This window comes from Capra hircus, chromosome 20 (assembly GCF_001704415.2).
Source record: "Capra hircus breed San Clemente chromosome 20, ASM170441v1, whole genome shotgun sequence".
Taxonomy (NCBI): domain Eukaryota; kingdom Metazoa; phylum Chordata; class Mammalia; order Artiodactyla; family Bovidae; genus Capra; species Capra hircus.
Genome location: NC_030827.1, coordinates 58,740,429 through 58,756,368, shown reverse-complemented (window position 1 = coordinate 58,756,368; position 15,940 = coordinate 58,740,429). Strand labels below are relative to the sequence as shown.

Genomic DNA, 15,940 nt, shown 5'->3' with positions numbered 1-15,940 from the left:
CCTCACGGGGGTCATCTACCTGCCATGCACGTGCCATCTAAGGGGACATCTCTGTGCCGTAAGGACTTAAGCGGATATAGGGGTTCCAAGGAGCTTTGTCTGAACCCTCAAACATCAGGGGTGCAGCATGTAATCAAGGTGATGGCTCCTGTTTATCACGATGTAAGTGCCAATTTGCCAGGTGCCAGGAAGATTTTCCTGGGAGATGCGCGGTTTGAGCTGGTCTTGGATGGGTGGGTGGAAAGTCAGGCAGTTGACCATTGAGTGACAGGAACTGGGGGATAGAGGAGAGACGAAATGGCAGTCATTTCTCCACCCAGCTGTCTGGAGAGCTGGGTAGGGGCAGGTCTGGAATGGTGACCCCCACGCCTAAGGCTCTGGCGTTGTTTCTGTGAGCTTCGGGGGACATGCTGAGGGCATGGTTTTGTGAACCTGAGTGCCCGTTTCTGTCTTATTTAGTGATCCTGGCCAGCCTGCAGAGGGTTAGCGCTTCCCCGTTTCACCACACCAAGGTCAAACCCGTAGGCTGTGGGTTTGACTTGATTCTCCGGTAGCAGAGGACGGGTTGGCTTAAAACTCAATATTCAAAAAACTAAGATCATGGCATCTGGTCCCATCACTTCATGGCAAATAGATGGGGAAGCAGTGGAAACAGTGAGAGACTGTCTTGTGGGAGCTCCAAAACCACTGCAGATGGTGACCGCAGCCATGAAATTAAGACATCTGTTCTTGGAAGAAAAGCTATGACCAACTTAGACAGCATGTTAAAAAGCAGAGACATTAGTTTGTCAACAAAGGTCCGTCTAGTCAAGGCTATGGTTTTTCCAGTAGTCATGTATGGATGTGAGAGTTGAATTATAAAGAAAGCTGAGCGCTGAAAAATTGATGCTTTTGAACTGTGGTGTTGGAGAAGACTCTTGAGAGTCCCATGGACTGCAAGGAGATCAACCTAGTCCATGTTAAAGGAAATCAGTCCTGAATATTTATTGGAAGGACTGATGCTGAAGCTGCAACTCAAATACTTTGGTCACCTGATGCAAAGAATTGACTCATTGGAAAAGACCCTGATGCTGGGAAAGATTGAAGGCAGGAGGAGAAGGGGACGACAGAGGATAAGATGGTTGGATGGCATCACCAACTCAATGGACATGAGTTTGAGTGACCTCCAGGAGTTGGTGATGGACAGGGAGGCCTGGCGTGCTGCAGTCCATGGAGTCACCGAGAGTCGGATACGACTGAGTGACTGAATTGAACTGAACTGAAAGGATGGAATCCACTCATGCTGGAATGATGGCTCTGGTTGTAGGGTGACAAGTGCAGTGTGAGAGCAAGATTCCAGGCGAGGAGATAGGCTGGGTCCCCATCATGGACCAGCATGGAAGTCAGGGGGTCTTGGAGGACAGGGATGAAGGTCCAGGGGGCAGTGGGCTGCGTCTTTTCTCTGGTGTTTTTGCCAGGTGTCTGGTGTAATAGTATTTGTTGAAATGAATGAATAGATGAAGAAGTGGAAGAAGTTCCCCGATTTTGCTAATTGAAAACTACCTGGGGTTAAGGTCTCTGTGTTTAGAATGGGGGAGAGTTGGCCCTGCAATGGAGTCGTCATCTAATCGGGAGATCCTCATGAAGGAATCTTCATAGTTAATGTTGGGGAGTAAGGGGTGACCGGAGAAGGGAAGGATCATTTCCTTGCCTGGGAACGTTGCCAGCATGCGAGATCCTTAAAATATTAAAGATTTTGGCCCCTTGAACACAAAGACATGGGTTTCAGGTCTACGGAGAAGCAAGTCGCGGTTCCACCTTGGGTCCTGGGCTGCTAGGCTTTTGCCAGCTAGGTTTTTGACATCCCTTGGTGATGCCTGACCCTGCGGGTTCCACCCACACTGGGCCTGGCTCTTCAGGGATGGTCCCTGCATCTCACCAGTCCTGTGCTTATTAATTGAAGTCAGAGGATGGGTTCTCTCATCAGGATCATTAGGAAACCTTGAGGTTTAATATCCTCTTCTGTTTACATTCCCACAGTCACAGATCTGATTGCATCTCCTGATAAGAATGGTAACATGAAAGTGAAGTCGCTCAGTCGTGTCTGACTCTGTGACGCCGTGGACTGTAGCCCACCAGGCTCCTCCATCCATGGGATTCTCCAGGCAAGAACACTGGAGTGGGTTGCCATTTCCTTCTCCAGGGGATCTTCCCGACCCAGGGATTGAACCCAGGTCTCCCACATTGCAGGCAGCCGCTTTAACCTCTGAGCCACCAGGGAAGAATAGTTAGGCGATGCCCATCTTTCCTGGAGAGTTTCTCAGGTAGAGTTAGGGAGTCCTGGAGCGAATGTTTGCTTAGGGATTGGGAACCTGCCGGGAGCAGAGATAGGCTGACTGCTGATCTTTCTGGGGTCTTTGGAGCAAGCTTTCAGTGTCTTTTATCATAGGACTGGAGAAGAGACTTGACTGTCAGTCATCTTAGTAACCGCAGCTCCCAAGGAGCGGACAGTTCAACCCTGGGGTTAAGAAGGGTGGGAGAAGAGCCGAATTTCTTGCCTGCAGGGGACGCGATAAGGAAGGCAGGGTGTGGAGCTGTGAGCCAGTGGGACGGGGTGTGGGAACCCAGGGGACTTAGGGATCAGGATGACAGGGAGAGGACAGAGCCTAGGACAAGCCTCAGGCAGCTTGGTCTCCCCACTGTGGGGTGCCAGCCACATCACCAGCGTGCCCTAAGGCAGCGGTCCTCAGCCTTTTTGGCACCAGGCACCGGTTTTGTGGAAGACAGTCTCCACGGACCAGGGTTGGGGGACAGTTTCGGGATGATGCAAGCGCATTATGTTTATTATGCCCCTTTTTTTCTTTATTACTACATCAGCTCCCCTCAGGTCATCAGGCGTTAGATCCTGGAGGCTGGGGACCCTTGCCCTAAGGGGAAAGTGCCCAGGGATTAACTATGTGTGCACAAGTGTGTGTCTGTATTTCTGTAGTTATGTGTGTATATCTATAGTTCAGTAGCTAGACTTAAGCTGTGCATAACATCTGGACCTATTTCCTGGATAACATCTGGAAATATTAAGATGTTTCTTGGACAACTTTGGACTATTTTAGATTGATTTCCAAATTAAGAATGGGAAAAGTAATTTTTTTAAGTTTGGGAAATTCCTAAAGGTGTCAGCCTGTCTTGGTGGTGATAGTTTGGTTGGAGTTCGATGGGAATATCCAAGGTGAGGGCTTCCTTGGTGGCTCAGATGGTAAAGAATCCATCTACAATGCGGGAGACCTGGGTTTGATCCTTGGGTGGGGAAGATTCCCTGGAGGAGGGCGTGGCACCCTGCTTTAGTATTCTTGCCTGGAGAATCCCCATGGACAGAGGAGCCTGGTGGACTATAGTCAGGGGTCACCAAGGGTCGGACATGACTGAGCGACTAAGCACAGCACATCCGAGGTGAAACTTTGTAAATAACAACCTACCTACCTCCTTTCTTCCCTGCCTCCTTCCCTGAGGTTCTTTGTTGTCTTTAAGAAATTGTATGTAATTATGTAATTAAAGCGAGGATAATATCAGGAGGAGTGAGTTGTATTTTTTCCAGGAGATGGATGGATGGATGATGGAAAAGCTTAGAAGCCTGCCAGCTTCTTTCCGAGGCTTTTCCCCCTGATTCTGCCCCTGCTCCCTTCTGGCCAAGAAGGTGTGCATGGAGCACGGCTCCTGCCTTCCCGGGCTCTCGTGACGGTTGGGAAAAAGGAGCTCTTGCAACGCAGGGCAGTTGGTTCTGAATCATATGTTTGCTCTGTGTAGCTGGACTGTGATACTTTAAAAATAAAAAAACAGACTTCATTTTCAGGTGAGCCTTAGGCTTAGTCTACTTTGAAACGTTCCAGAACCTGTTTTTTCAAATGTATTCATTTATGTTGGCTGTGCTGGGTCTTCGTTGCTCACAGGGGCTACTTTGTAGTCGTGGTGCTCAAGCTTCTCATTGTAGCGGCTTCTCTTGGGCAGTTCATGGGCTCTGGGCCTGTGGGCTCTGGAGTTGTGGTTCTCAGGCTTCGAGTGCAGGCTCAGTATTTGGGACATAGGAGTTGAGTTGCTGCTCGGCATGTGGGATCTTCTCAGACTTCCCAGGGAAGTCCTGGAAACCATTAAAAAAAAATGGTTAGGAGTAAATTATAGAAAAAGCTTAATTCTAATTCTGAAATACATCGATGCAAGAAATGGGGAGCTGTGGGCTCTTCTGGAGAGAAATAGAGAAATGGCAGGGGCCACTGGTTGTCAGGCCCTGGTGAGTGCTGAAACTAGAAGGTTCCTCCTCGTCCCCTCAGTCCCCAAGAGCCCACAGACGCGTGTTGAGTTTTGTGTCTGCTTCATTTCACTGTAATTGTTACACCACACACATCAGTTCAGTTCAGTTCAATTGCTCAGTCGTGTCTGACTCTTTGCGACCCCATGGACTGCAGCACACCAGGCTTCCCTGTCCATCACCAACTCCTGGAGCCTACTCAAACTCATGTCCATTGAGTCGGTGATGCCATCCAACCATCTCATCCTCTGTCATCCCCTTCTCCTCCCGCCTTCAATCTTTCCCAGCATCAGGGTCTTTTCAGATGGGTCAGTTCTTCGCATCAGGTGGCCTAAGTATTGGGGTTTAAGCTTCAGCATCAGTCCTTACAATGACTATTCAGGACTGATCTCCTTTATGATGGACTGATTGGATCACGCCTCGTACATCACAGAATTCAGAGCTGGAGGGCCCTGTGATCAGGTCAGGTCTGTATTTGCCATCATTGCTTTCAGCCTTGTAATTACATTACAAGCAGGGAGTGAAGTTAAGCCATCTGTAAGATTTCTTGCACAGCTAACCTTTTGACTTAGATGCTGAGACCATTGTCCGTGTCTTAAGTCTCGGTGGCTGCCTGTGGAGTGACCTCAGCCTTGGAACACGGTGCCATTAAAGGGCACTGAAGTACAGAGGAACGAGCTTGCCCCACATCCTCTGAACAGTGAGGAGGCGTCAACTTCCCAGCCTTGTTCTTCTGCCTGTAAAGAAAGACCGACTTTTGCCCTTCTCCTGGCCTGGTGGTTCTTCTGGGGGAGGTCCTCACAAGGCCGGGGGATGGCAGCAACCCCCACGGACGGCTGAATGAGGGAGGGGCTGGCTGCCCTGCCTTGATGGAGCTCCTGATTGGAAATGATTTTACATTTTAAATGGAAAGTTCTACAAGCTTGTCTTTCAGATGCTCCTTGGGCAGGTGCGTTCATTCAGGATTCTTCAGCCATCTGGGAAACCTGTGAGGAACAAAAGCCTCGTAGGGAAGTTTGGTTTTGAATATGATCTTTTTTGTTCAGTTGCTAAGTCATGTCCTAGATTTTATAATTGCCTGCCACTGTTTTCAAAATGCACTTGGGATTTGTAGTCTCCTTTGATTTACTTTCATGTTTGTTGGAAATATAGTTTCACCTGGTATTTATAATTCTGTCTAAAAGAAACCACTAGAAAAATTGTAGCCCATTTGTAATCCTGAGTGGTCGGATCATAATAGCTTTTCTTTTTAACTGATGCTTTCTGAAGGCTAAGAAAAACAAATTCGTATTTTTTTTTTTAAACAAAGACTGTTTTGCTTCCTCCAGCTCTTTCTATGGAATAGCGTTTGTCTTTTACTTTTTGAAATTGTGCCTTTACTTCAAGTCAGTATTGAGTTATCAGTACTCATCAGGTTTGCTGTTTACCAAACCTTGCATTTCTTTCTACAGAACTATTGAGGAATATACAGAATATTTTATAGCTGTAGTTTTTAAAAAGTGTCTCCTAGCCCTTCATGCAGTTGGACGGTAGCATGGGTGTTACAGTCTCTTGACTCTTTTCAAGCTTAATATATTAATAGTTGGTCCCAGTCTTCTGCCTGGCGCTGTTCTGGTGCCCAGAGGCCCATTCTGTTCACTGAATCCACTCTTTGAAGTGGAGATGTCGTGAAGTTGTCACTGGACATTTCTTTGGGAGTAAGAGGGGAACCTGTGTTCTGTAATGTGTACTAAGAGACTGTCACATAAGCAGTACAGCAGCTTGATGTCAGTGGTGAAAGCGGCATTACTTACTAATGGTGGTACTGAAGGTCTGTCTAATCTCAAGAAAGAAAGCGAATGTACTAAGTGCACTGGCTAAAGAGCAATGGAACGTTCATAGCCTGCGCTCCCAAAGAGCGACACGAGATGGAAGCTGCCACAGGTGGTGGTTTGTGGGTGCGGACGGCTCATGTGCTATGTGCTTGGCATGCTGGGGTATAAGGTGCCTGGCAGCTCACATCCCCCTTATTATCCCCACTGAGCAGGCAGGAAGCCGCAGCTCAGGAAGGCTGTGGCTCGGGACTAGAATTGAGGGGAGGGAGGGGGAGCTTGCAGGCAGACTGGGAGGCTGCCCTGACAGACAGACTGATCGAGTAGGAATGACTGAGATCCCGGGTGACGGGCAGAATGTGGTGTCGACAAGAGGTGCAGAAGTGAACAGTGGTAACAAGAACGTGTGTCTTCATCCTGAGCACCTGCTGTGAGACTGCATGTGCAGACCCCACCTTACCCTCCACCGTGGGTGTGTGCACGCATGCACACCCACACACCCCCAGCCACACTCATTCTACAAGGGTCTTTACACACACCCACCCCCACTCATTCTGCAAGGGTCTTTATACACATCTATCCCTACTTATGCTACAAGGGTCTACACATACACACATACCTCTACTCGTCCTACAAGGATCTTTACACACACATACACACCCCTGCTCATTCTACAGGGGTCTTTACATATCCCCACTCATTCTTCAAGAGTCTTTACACACACACACACACCCACTCATTCTACAAGGGTCTTTATACACACACACACACACACACATACACCCACTCATTCTGCAAGAGTCTTTACACATACAGACACACCCACTCATTCTACAAGGGTCTTTACACACACACACATCTACTCATTCTAAAGGGTCTTTACAGAGGACCACCAGAGATTTATTCAGGTTCCAGCCCATTTTCTTTACAAGCACTGCTGGCTCGCTAAGCTCTGGGCAGAAAGGCCCCTGCCCTCAGTCAGGCCAGAAGGTCACTGGCATGGAGCCGAGGAGGACGAGTCCAGTTTGCACAGCTGACCTGTCTACGGTGCAGGTGACAGGGCGAGGGACCGGTTTTGTAGAACCTCAGATTAAGGCCACTTTTATTCGGGTTTTTGAGTGAAGTGCCGTTGGCATGCCGTGCCAGGTTAGTGTCAGGCATGCTCTGTGGCAGCCAACGTTTGCATGTACCGTGAAACGATCACCGTGGTAAGCTGAGTGCCCACCTGTCTCTGTAGAGCTGACCGCAGTATCGCCGACGCTGTGGTTGCTCCTTCCCTCCGAGGCGCCTCTACTCTGCAGTCTACCTGCTGGCTTGAGTGACTGGCCTCCTTCCAGGGCGCCTTCTAGACTACTGTCCTGGCCACGCGGCCCCAGTCGGTTCTGGAGTCCAACGTCGTTTGAATCTGTGTGCTTGGTTACCGTGGTTACTAGTTACCGAGTCCCAGGGGACCGCCAGTACTTTTGCAACACGCGAAACCCATGAACAAGCGCCTTCGGTGTTTAAGTAACATCTTCGTGAAAGCTGCTAGCTAAAGGCACGACTGACTGATCTTTTTTGCTGGTTCTCCCCTCTCCATCAGAGAGAGACGGATGTGTCTTTGATGTTGTCTGAATGTTTTGTTTGATCCTATGTGCAGCTTCTCAAGCACAGAAGCCAGTGAACCACTCGGCTCCAGGCATGACCTTAGAAACACTGGGTTGCCTTGCTTTACTTTCACTCTTTTTCTTCAGTGTGGCGGGTTTCAGCTGTCAAGAAATTTTATGTATTTTTGTTCATGAAATATTCAGCTTTCACAACAGCTTAGTTTATGGAATAAATTATCCTCAAAGACCAGGGCAGAGGCATTTAAGTGTTTTGTTTTCTTGAGTTTTATTTATATGTTTTACTCTTAGACAGGAAAACATGAACTCAGTAGTTAAAAACCAGAACTGTCTTGAGTCGTGAAACTTTGAGCCTTATGTTAAGTTAAAGTGCTCCTCTGTGTCTTGACCATGATCCCACACAAAAGCCAGGCAGTGTGGGTGGTTCGGGGATGTGTGAACTGGGGTGGGATTTAACTGAATTGTTATTGCGTGTAACGCATACATAAACAGATTTGCACTTACTAAAGTAAGAGCTGATTACTCTTAATCGTGATGGCAAGTCTGACGGAAGGTGTAATTCTCAACAAGTTAGTGTCTGGTTGCTTCCAATTTTTTTCTCCTTTGTTTCTTGCGTCCTACAGAGTTTTGATAAGAGAGCTGTGTCTTTAACAGATAGCCCTTCACGCTGGACAAGGCTGGCCTGGTTTTTATGGCATGTGTGTCTGTGTTTCATTGTAGGTGCTGGACTGGATTGAGAACCATGGAGAAGCATTTCTGAGCAAACACACAGGTGTAGGGAAATCGCTCCATCGGGCCAGGGCTTTGCAGAAACGTCATGAGGATTTTGAAGAAGTAGCACAGGTAAGACCTTACCGTTTTCTCCCATAATATCTCTGCGGTTGGTTTTGAATTACAGTTTCAGCCCCATCTCTGATGACTTAGCTTCAGCAAGTCGTGTCTGAGATGATGCCCAGATTTGCAGAGTGAAGCTGTCCTTGTCTGGGCACAAAGATGACTTAAAACAGTGGATCCTATGGTAAAATGTGATGGTCTTGAAATAGGAACATGTCTCGGAAGTTTTCACCATAATTTATTGTATCAGTCTCTGTTGACTAATTTGTAAATGGGGGAATAGCAGTCTTTGAATGTCTATAATTATGGGCCAACGTTTCTTTCCCCTCTTCTCTTTCTTTTAAATGCTTGTGCTTCAGAAATAGGAGGCAGGGGTGTGGTTCGTTCACAGCCCAGGAGTTTGAATGACTATGATCCTCTCCAGCTGTGTGACTTTGGAAAAGTCTCTTAACCTTTCTGAGGCTGACTCCCTGACCTGAGGAGTAGGCATGGCGGGGGCTGCTGGAAGGAAAGGGGAGTCAGGTGTCTGTGACCCTGTCGGGATGGCATGTCTGGCCCAGGTCTTTCCTGCAGCTCGCTGCTGTTTGGTAAAGCGCCTCTCCTTTTGCCTTCTGTTTTGAAAGAAAGAGTGAAAGAGGGAGGGATTATCTTCCCGGGATCTGTGTAGGAGGCTCTAGGAGCTGGGGTGAAAGTTGTTTTCAGAAGCTGTAGGATGAATCCATCCTGAAATACCTGGTAAACCTGAGGAACACCAAAGGCAGAGTCTCACCCGCCAGAGAGAGAAATGGCAGCGTCCCATCCCTGAGAAAGACTCAAAGCTGACTTCTCGCCCACAACTGCAGATTCTGGAAGATGGCGGGATGGAGTCCTGAGGGGGAGGAACGCTGAACCTGGAATTCCACACCCAGTGGATGTCTGTTTGAGTGAGGCTGAAATAGAGGCCACGACTCGAGAGCTTACTAGTCGTGTATAGAAGACCTGCAGTGCACAGCTTAGTCAGAGCAACGGGAGCCGCCCCCTCCGCCCCCCAAGTATGAACTCCCCCAGTGCAGGCACTCGGTGGTGTTCACGTCTCTGTCACTAGCACGTGGAGCAAGGCTGGTGTGGTGCAGCAGTGTTTGTTGAATGAATTAATTAAATGAATAAAAAGGAAGTATGAGAAGGAAGAGGGGCTTCCCAGGTGGCACAGTGGATAAGAGTCCGCCTGCCAATGCAGGAGACGTGGGTTCTATCCCGGGGTCAGGAAGAGCCCCTGGAGGAGGGCATGGCAGCCCACTCCAGTACTCTTGCCTGGAGAATCCCATGGACAGAGGAGCTTGGCGGGCCACAGTCCATGGGGTCGCAAAGAGTTGGACAGGACTGAGCACATGAGAAGAGAGGACTGAGATCGGCAGTGAGCATAGCAGTTGGTAAACGTGTTTGTAAATCGAAGGGTTGGCCATTTAGGCAAAAGACGACAGACTTAGAGGGAGGTTGAAAACAAGATAGTAGAGACTTCCCTCTACTGAGGGGATGACAGGATGAGATGGTTGGATGGCATCACTGACTCAATGGACATGAGTTTGAGCAGACTCCGGGAGATGGTGAAGGACAGGGAGGCCTGGCATGCTGCAGTGCACGGGGTCACAAAAGAGTCAGACATGACTGAGTGAGTGAACAACAACAGAGACTTCCCTGGTGCCAGTTGTTGGGAATCTGCCTTCTAATGCAGGGGACGCAAGTTTGGTCCTTTGTTGGGGAAGTAAGATCCCACAGGCTGCAGGGCACCACAGCTATTGAGCCTGCGTGCTGTACTGAAGACCCTTGCAGCCAATAAATGAATGCATCAAACCGAAGCAAAACCCCCGCAAAGTAAGATGGAGCAAAGCCCTAGAGCCCTGGAACACAGAAGGTGGAGAGCTATCCTGAGGGGTAGGGCTGGGGTAGTGGATCTTAGATTTGTAAACACTGGGGTGCGTGGTAGCATTGTTGAATGACCACTAAAGACAGGATAGACAGCCCCGCTTTCCTTAAGTATAAAGAAAAAAGAACTGCAGAAAACCAGGTAAATAAAAACTCAGGAAAATGGGTCTCATGGAAGTGAAAGAAAGAACAACAAAAATCATGTAAGAAATCCAAAATAAGACGTAGTGTGCATGCGTGTATGTGCTAAGTCGCTTCGGTCATGTCCCTTGGTTTACGGACTTGTGGACTGTAGCCTGCCAGACTCCTGTCTGCCATTCTCCAGGCAAGAATACTGGAGTGAGTTGCCACGCCCTCCTCCAGGGGATCTTCCCAGCCTCGGGACTGAACCCACGTCTCCTGTGTCTCCTGCATTGGCAGGCAGGTTCTTTACCACTAGTGCCACCAGGGAAGCCCAAGATGTAGTAATTTGTCCCTAAATAGCAGTAATCACACTGAATGCAAAATAGATTATACTTGTTAAAAGAGTCTCTGTATATATATATATATTTTAAATCATACTGTGTGTTGTTTTCAAAGGGCACACCTAAAACATTAAATACCCAGGAAGTTTGAAAGTATTTTGCTGTTTGCCAAGTCATGTCTGACTCTTTGCCACCTGACGCCACGAAAGTATATGAAACATTAGAAAAAGATCCGCAAGGCAAATATGAACCATTGGAAATTGGTGTAGAAATGTTGATATTAAGCAAATTGACTTGAAAGCATAAAAACACTAGAAATAAAGAGAGCCTTCAATTATAAAAGCAAGAGTATCTATATACATCTAATGATTTCATCTCAAAATCCACAACCCCAAATAAGTAGGAGTAATCAGCTATGTATGTCCATGGGTTTTACATCACAGAGGGCTCACTTGTTTGCTGGATTTATTAGGGAACTGATGTGAGAGGTAGTCATGAGATGAGAAAGCAAACTGTGCTTCAATCCTGTTGAGTGAAAATGCCTCTTAAAAGTTTCCTCCTTGACAGTCTTCATGTGTAAAGTTAAAGTAACAGCCTAGCCTTCACCTTTCTTGATCATAGAAGCAGGTTGGGAGAGGCGGTGCATTCAGCAGCCTTCCTGCCCCCGGGGTGGGTCTGTGGACTTCCCTTTTCCACGTTACATGTGAGCTTCCTTCTTATGGATGCTGGTAAATATTTTGCCTTCCTCTTATAGCTAAAGAAATGTGGGAAATGTGCTCTAATCTCCCCTTGACATTCCCATCAGATAAGCTCCTGCCACAGCCATGTGGTTTGAGGATGGATTTGAAATTCGGATCCTCTGAGCAAAGACGCCAGGCACCAAAGACCCTACGAAGCGGGACAGCAAACAAGTAGTTTATTCACCGTGACTGTGGGCTCGCCCACCCAGCCCCTTCCTTGCACCTTCCCGAGTGCACCCCAGCGTTGTCTGCCGAGTATCCTCCTGTGCGGCCAGCACCCCATGGACCCCTCCTTCCAATTCCTGTGGCTCCTTTCGTTCTAATTAGGGAGCTCCCTTCTGTGGCTACCTTTGCCCTTTTCATGGTGAACTTAACTTCCTCAGATCTAAGATGACCATCAGTGCTTGTCAACACTGGTGTTCGGAGGCAGCAAGGGTGGGACGCTTTCTTTGTGGGAAACATTGGTGCCCTCGGGTATCTTGGGGAGCCAAGGGTCGCAGCAGCAGCCCGGGCAGAGGCCACCCTCACACCAGTTCCCGGAAAGGCAGGGCCTGTTTGCTCCGTTTCCCCCTGATTTTCATGTCTTTCCTATCATCTTTGGTACCTTGTTCCTGGGATTCTAAAGGGTACCCGCTTTTGCCTTTAATTGAAGTCCTTAAGCTCAAATCTGAACTGTGCATGAAAAAAGACAAATCCCCTAAATACAAGCACTTTTGCTCGCTTTACAGACATCTGCCCTGTTTCCCTCCCTCTGGTTTTCACCTGGTCACTGGTCGTGTGCCAGGCGTTCTGCCGGGCACTGGGGGGCCATGGTCAGACACCCACCTCTCCTCTGGGGGGGCCTCTCTCCTTTGCAGACCCGCCTGGGTAGGAGGAGGCTCTGAGCTCTCCACCCTGACCTTGGCCACCTGTGCCCCTCCTCACCCCAGTGCCGGGACCTGGCCGCTCACCTCTGGCCTCTTTTTCCAGCATCTCCAGCTTCTCGTTCTCTTAGCTCTTTTCTTTCTGGGATGAATATTTATCAACCCTCCCCTCCCTTGGTAGCTCAGATGGTAAAGAATCTGCTGGCAATGCAGGAGACCCAGGTTCGATCCCCTGGAGGAGGGAATGGCAACCCACTCCAGTATTTCTTGCCTGGAGAATCCCATGGACAGAGGAGCCTGGTGGGCTACAGTCCATGGGGTCGCAAAGGGTCAGACACGACCAAGTGACTGTCACTTGATTCTGCTCCATATTTTTAGAGACCGGCTGGTTTTGAAGGACTGTTGGGTGACTTTCCTCGGCCTCCTCATTGCCATGTGGCAGGCCAACTAGCTTTCTGCGTCTCTAGCTGATAAAACTGTGACCCGGGGCCTGCCGTGACGTGCGTGGCCCAGGGTGGACATGCAGCACTCTGTCATAATTGACCGTAACCTGCTCCAGCCACTTAGGTAAATCCCCTCCACTCACCTTTGAGTGAAAACCTGTGATCCTTTTTGTCTCCACAAATGTGTCCACATTGGTGTATGTGAACCTTAGCCCCGAGGGGTCACTGGCAGAGCGCCGGAACCCAGTGGCCGCCCGTGTACCTGCAGATACCACGTGTCACTGTCCCCTTCAGGCTGGTTCTGAAGAGTGTGTTCTGCTCAGAGTGCATGGGCTGGGTGGGAGCAGGGGGGCACCCTGTAGACCCTAGATGAGAACAGATTCATTGTAGTACAGTGAGGACGTTCACAGGCCTGAAGAAATAGGGTGGCCTTCTCTCTAGCCCCCCACCTTGCTTGATAAAGATCCCTTGAGGGGGCTGCTGCTAAGTCACTTCAGTCGTGTCTGACTCTGTGCGACCCCATAGATGGCAGCCCATCAGGCTCCCCTGTCCCTGGGATTCTCCAGGCAAGAACACTGGAGTGGGTTGCTATTTCTTTCTCCAATGCATGAAAGTGACGTTGCTCAGTCGTGTCCGACCCTCAGCGACCCCACGGACTGCAGCCTTCCAGGCTCCTCCGTCCATGGGATTTTCCAGGCAAGAGTATGGAGTGGGGTACCATTGCCTTCTCCATTGAGGGGGCTAGGAAGACAGTATTTGAAGTCAAGGAGAGCCCTGGACTACGAGGTGGCTCCAGATGGAGCCTGGTTTGATTAAGACCACGTGCAGTAGATTGGGGCTCAGCAAACAGTGGTCGGGGTCTTGAGCCAGATCACGCTCTGCGTTTGTAGCTTCATTCATGGAAAGCTGTCTGGCTCTTCCCAGAGAGGAAGGTGACATCAGCCTTGCTCTCCTGCAAGGAGGGCCGAGACCCAGAGTGACTGCCTTCCCCAGCTTTCCCTGTCCACCCTCTCATCTCTGAATGCTTTCTGTCACAGCAAAGTGTAATGCACATCCTCGGTCCAAGGTAAATCTAAGGTCATGCTTCAGATTTATGGGGTTCTTTTGGACAGAATAGCCTTTGGAGGCACCTTCAAAATAGAAACAGAAGCATCTTTATTGCTTAATGAAGAGCCGTTTCTCATTTTTCTGAAATGTGCTCATAAGGTAAAACAGATTTTGGGTTTAGGGAGGAGAAATTTCTTTTTCCGAATTAAGTTTAAGGCGCATTAGTGTGTGTCTTGGGGTTTTGTGTTTGAAGGATCCTTTGTAAAATGAGTTCTAAATTGTCTTTAATTTCAAGATGTTGAACTAGCAGTGTACTAAACGAGTTTTTCTTCAAGTCAACTTCTTCAAAACCTGACATGGTGAAGTAACGTGACAGAGATTTCAGACAGGAAGTGTCGAAAGTCTTCTGGTTGAATTAATTTAAAAGGTACTAAATATAGATTATTCTATAGAACAGTTCTGGTGTTTGGAGAAGGAGGAACCTGGAAAGAGCTTCGTGCTTGCTTGGTGGCAGCGCGTCCTGCAGCTGGTGTGACTGCTGCAGGCCCTTGACTGCACTACGGGGGCCCTGGTCTCGGGCTGGTTCAGACCTGCTGGTCCAGCATCGAACCATTTCTGCATACAGTCTGGCAGAGCCAGGAACCTCCTGACTGATCTGAAGACCCATTCCTTCTTCATGTTGTACCGTGATTGTGAGTAGAATGACTCCATGCTAATGAATTTCTGGAGCGTGGCAGACGCGGCCATGTTGCACGTTCACACTGGAGTTTTTAAAAAAGAAATGAACAGTGCTTTCCATGTGAAGCTTTTTGCAAGAGATTCTGGGAAAACAAGGTGCCTTTTGACAGTCATCTGCTCTTTTAGCTTCTAAAGAAACATCCAAGTCAATGTTCCTTTTTAGATTTACAAAGGTGTGCAGTCCCTATCACACTACCAATGATGTTTTTCACAGAACTGGAACAAAAAGTTTTACAGTTTGTATGGAAACACAAAAGACCCTGAATAACCAAAGCAACTTTGACAAAGAAATACTGAGCTGGAGAAATCAAGCTTCCTGACTTCAGACTATACTACAAAGCTGCAGTCATCAAGACAGCATGGTACTAGCACAGAAACAGAAATATAGACCAGTGAAACAAGCTAGAAAGCCCAGAGATTAGACTTACACACCTATGGGCACCTTACCTTTGACAAAAGAGGCAAGAATATGCAATGAAGATGGAGAAAAGACAGCCTTTACAATAAATGGCACTGTGAAAACTAGACAGCTACATGTAAAAGAACACTACATGTCAACTACATGTACAGCTTCACGTAAACTAGAATACTTCCTAACGTCATACCCAAAAATAAACTCAAAATGCATTAAAGACTTAAATGTAAGGTCAAAAACTATAAAGCTCTTAGAGGAAAATAGGCAAAAGACTCTTTGACATATATCATAGCAAGATCCTCTGTGACCCACCTCCTAGAGTAATGGAAATAAAAATAAACAAATGAGCTTTTGCACTGCAAAGGAACTAGTAAACAAGATTAAAACACAGCCCTCAGAATGGGAGAAAATAATTGCAAATGAAACTAATGACAAAGGATTAATCTCTACAGGTTTTAAACTTGCAGGAAAGTTGGAAATACAGCCCAGAGACCTTGCTTCCCTCCAACCATTGCCTGTCTATTTCCTACCAAAAAGGACATTGTCTTGTACAACCGGAATCGCACCATGAGAATCAGGAAGTTGGTGCTGACTCGTGACTACCTTCTAACACTCAGACCCCACCGTGTCCATGTCTAACGGGTCCCGTGTAGAGTCACCCATCTCATTTGGTGTCCTTCAGCCTGGAGCCACTCCTCCGTCCGTCCTTAACTTCTGTGTCCCAGTGTTTTGGGGAAGGCCCCTCACGTTGGGTTTGTCTGACGTCTCCTCGCGGTTGTATGCTGGTTGCACGTCTTGCA

General features: G+C 48.1%; 1 protein-coding gene across 3 annotated transcripts in view; it reads left to right on the top strand.

The window, feature by feature from the left end:
* The window catches only part of TRIO (trio Rho guanine nucleotide exchange factor), a 355,929-nt gene that overhangs the window by 171,675 nt on the left and 168,314 nt on the right, over positions 1-15,940 (top strand). For all 3 annotated transcript variants that reach the window (XR_001919786.1, XM_018065520.1, XM_018065521.1), the window contains exon 10: positions 8,415-8,537. Coding sequence is in view for 2 of the 3 variants with exons in the window: in XM_018065520.1 (XP_017921009.1) it covers positions 8,415-8,537 (123 nt within the window). In the remaining variant the exon portion in view is untranslated. The remainder of the gene's footprint in view (positions 1-8,414; positions 8,538-15,940) is intronic.